Here is a 2517-nt window from a genome sequence, read left to right as displayed (position 1 = left end):
CCTTTTGAATGCCCGTGATATGTAGGGCTTCACAAGCAGTGTAGTCCCCAAGGATGTCATATGCACCAGCATATCCCAAAATATCCTAAGACATTAAGGGCTCAATATGAACCTAATGAGACATCCCCAAATCATAATATTTTTTTGGAAACTTAAAGAAATAAAATTCATTAAAGGAACTTATACTTTTAAATCTATATACATGCCAAGAAATGAAGTCACTTGAATATGATTTTATATTATTATCTTTACATTTTATACATTTAATGTACAAAGAGAAAATAATAATTTTACAAAGCTTTTATAAAACTAGCCACAACTTGGAAATTTCCCTTTAAATTTGTGCATCTATTGGTATCTCATCTCCATCACAACCCAAATTCAATGAGGTGTTAGATGCTTGCATAGCCACAACACTCCCATGATATGGATCATCTGATAAAGAAGTAAAAAATATAAATACCATGAATAAAAGGTTAAAATACATATTTTAAGGTCAAGGTTGATTGAAACATTTGATCTCCTTTCCTTGTTTTGAAAATTTTAACACATTGAGTAAACAAAGTACAAAATTTCACTAGATAGACAAAATTGTCATTGTAGACCTCTATTGAAATACACATACTCATACTATACAATCCAAAGGAGAGAATCATGAGAGGGTTTCTTACTTTTTTCAAAACTTGTTTGAGTAGTCGTTGAGTGACTATGCCAATTACGCTTACGTTGATTAATAAACCAATTATTGATTTGTTTCAACTCCAAACCTGTTTCTTGTACCAATCGAGCTTTCTCATCTTCCTATAAACAAGTTTGTGCCAATATCTTAGTACAAACAAATTCATATAAAAGGAAAGAGCAACATTCAATGATAATGTCTTTGATTTTTAAGATCTTTATGATTGTGCAAAAATTTGGAGTTAAGAAATAGTAATTTGAATCTCTTATCTAAAGTGGTAGAGTAACAAAACCAAATTCTATTAGTGATAGGAGTGAAGGTGTGGTTTCTTGTTCTATAGCTATAAGGTTAACATCACACTAGGTATTTAGACCCATGTGGTTTCCATTAATCTTTCCATACCCATGCAAATTTTAAATAAAACTATGTACGGCATGCTCAAGGTAGACTTTCCCCAAAACAATTGCTAGTTAGTGAAAAACAAACTTTTCTATGTTATATATTTACATCCGCCACTTTTGTATCATACATTTATGACAAGCTAATTCCCATTCCTTTAAGCTTTTAGCTAAAAAAATTACAACATTTTTAAAGAAAATTTCTAAGAAGCTAGAAGAGTGGCCTTAGATTTCTTCATTTAAATTGTCTCATACATTAGAGGACACATAACATGTGACATTCAAAAATATTAGAAGAATTCCAAATTTTGTCTCTTTTAAGTGTCTTCACTTTTAGAGCACACATAACACGACCAATTCCATAATATTACAAGACTTCCATTTTACCATGGATTTACACAATTGAATGCTATGGAGGTAGTTGCAAGAAGTCTATCATACCACATCACGTTTTTTCTAGAGCATTCCAATCTACCAACTTTAAAATTTAAGATAATAAATTTTCAAATATCTTTAGTGTTAATATTTTTTACTTTTTATAATTTGAAGTTTGAGTTATTTTGTGGCACTAGCACAATTATAAATTAAATTTGACAAGGGCTTGTGGTTAGAATGGATAATGAACAAGTTGTTGGAATACTGAAAAGAAAGAGTAGAGTGGACACAAACTCAGAATACTTGCTTATAGAATGAAGAAGAAAGAGGTCCTTAAGTAGGCACCTCATACAAGGTCACTGACATCACTGATGACCTCAAAGCTCCACAATCATCTCCTCAATCTGCTCCTAGATTCACTCAATCATCCTATGTGGCTTTTCCACCACCTAACTGTACTTGTGGGCACCTAACTATGCCTCTAGCACTCACACATAGAAACATAAGGTGTGCCTGAGGCATACACCTTGAGATATCCCAACAAACCCCCCCTCAAGGAAATGCCTCAGGCTATGTCAAGGATACATCTAGTCTCATAGTTTCTCATGCCATCTCATGGTGGTCAAGGATAAATCTATGGCTAGGTTCTCATGCTAGCAAGAGTTCCCTTGGGTGTAAGGTAAACAGAAAGGGATACAAACAGACCTTCCAATGGTTATCTCCCTTGCATGTACATGCACACAATGTCTGCAAGAGGTACCATGGAACAAAACATACACATGGCCTACATCATAAGGTGACCAGAGGTGTTTACAAAACACACAAAACACAATAGTTTATTTGCATTCATTTTGGAGGACTATCCAGGCTGAGTACCTTGACATAAAAAGAGAGATCTGGAGCATACATAGAGATGATTTAAAATGCATAATCTTCATGGGATGCCTCATCTTGTGGAGGCTCATTCACTGTAAGTAGATTTGCATTTTCTGTCTTTGCTTTGTCTCTGCAAAACTTCTCACTATGGTTGTTTTTGCCACAGTGCTTGCATGGATTTACTTTGAA

General features: G+C 33.9%; 1 protein-coding gene across 1 annotated transcript in view; it reads right to left on the bottom strand.

Moving 5' to 3' along the window:
• Positions 1 to 318: 318 nt before the first annotated feature.
• LOC147891106 (homeobox protein knotted-1-like 7) overlaps positions 319 to 2517 on the bottom strand; it is a 58059-nt gene continuing 55860 nt past the window's right edge. Inside the window, exons 6-7 of the mRNA XM_087389109.1 lie at positions 672 to 801; positions 319 to 435 (exon numbers count right to left, since the gene is read on the bottom strand). Of these exons, the coding sequence (XP_087245235.1) occupies positions 335 to 435; positions 672 to 801 (231 nt within the window). The 3' untranslated portion in view covers positions 319 to 334. The remainder of the gene's footprint in view (positions 436 to 671; positions 802 to 2517) is intronic.

The sequence above is a fragment of the Dipteris shenzhenensis genome, chromosome 18 (genome assembly GCF_047967505.1).
Source record: "Dipteris shenzhenensis isolate YYH24624 ecotype China chromosome 18, Dip_SZ_1.0, whole genome shotgun sequence".
Taxonomy (NCBI): domain Eukaryota; kingdom Viridiplantae; phylum Streptophyta; class Polypodiopsida; order Gleicheniales; family Dipteridaceae; genus Dipteris; species Dipteris shenzhenensis.
This window is presented reverse-complemented; position numbering and strand designations above follow the sequence as displayed.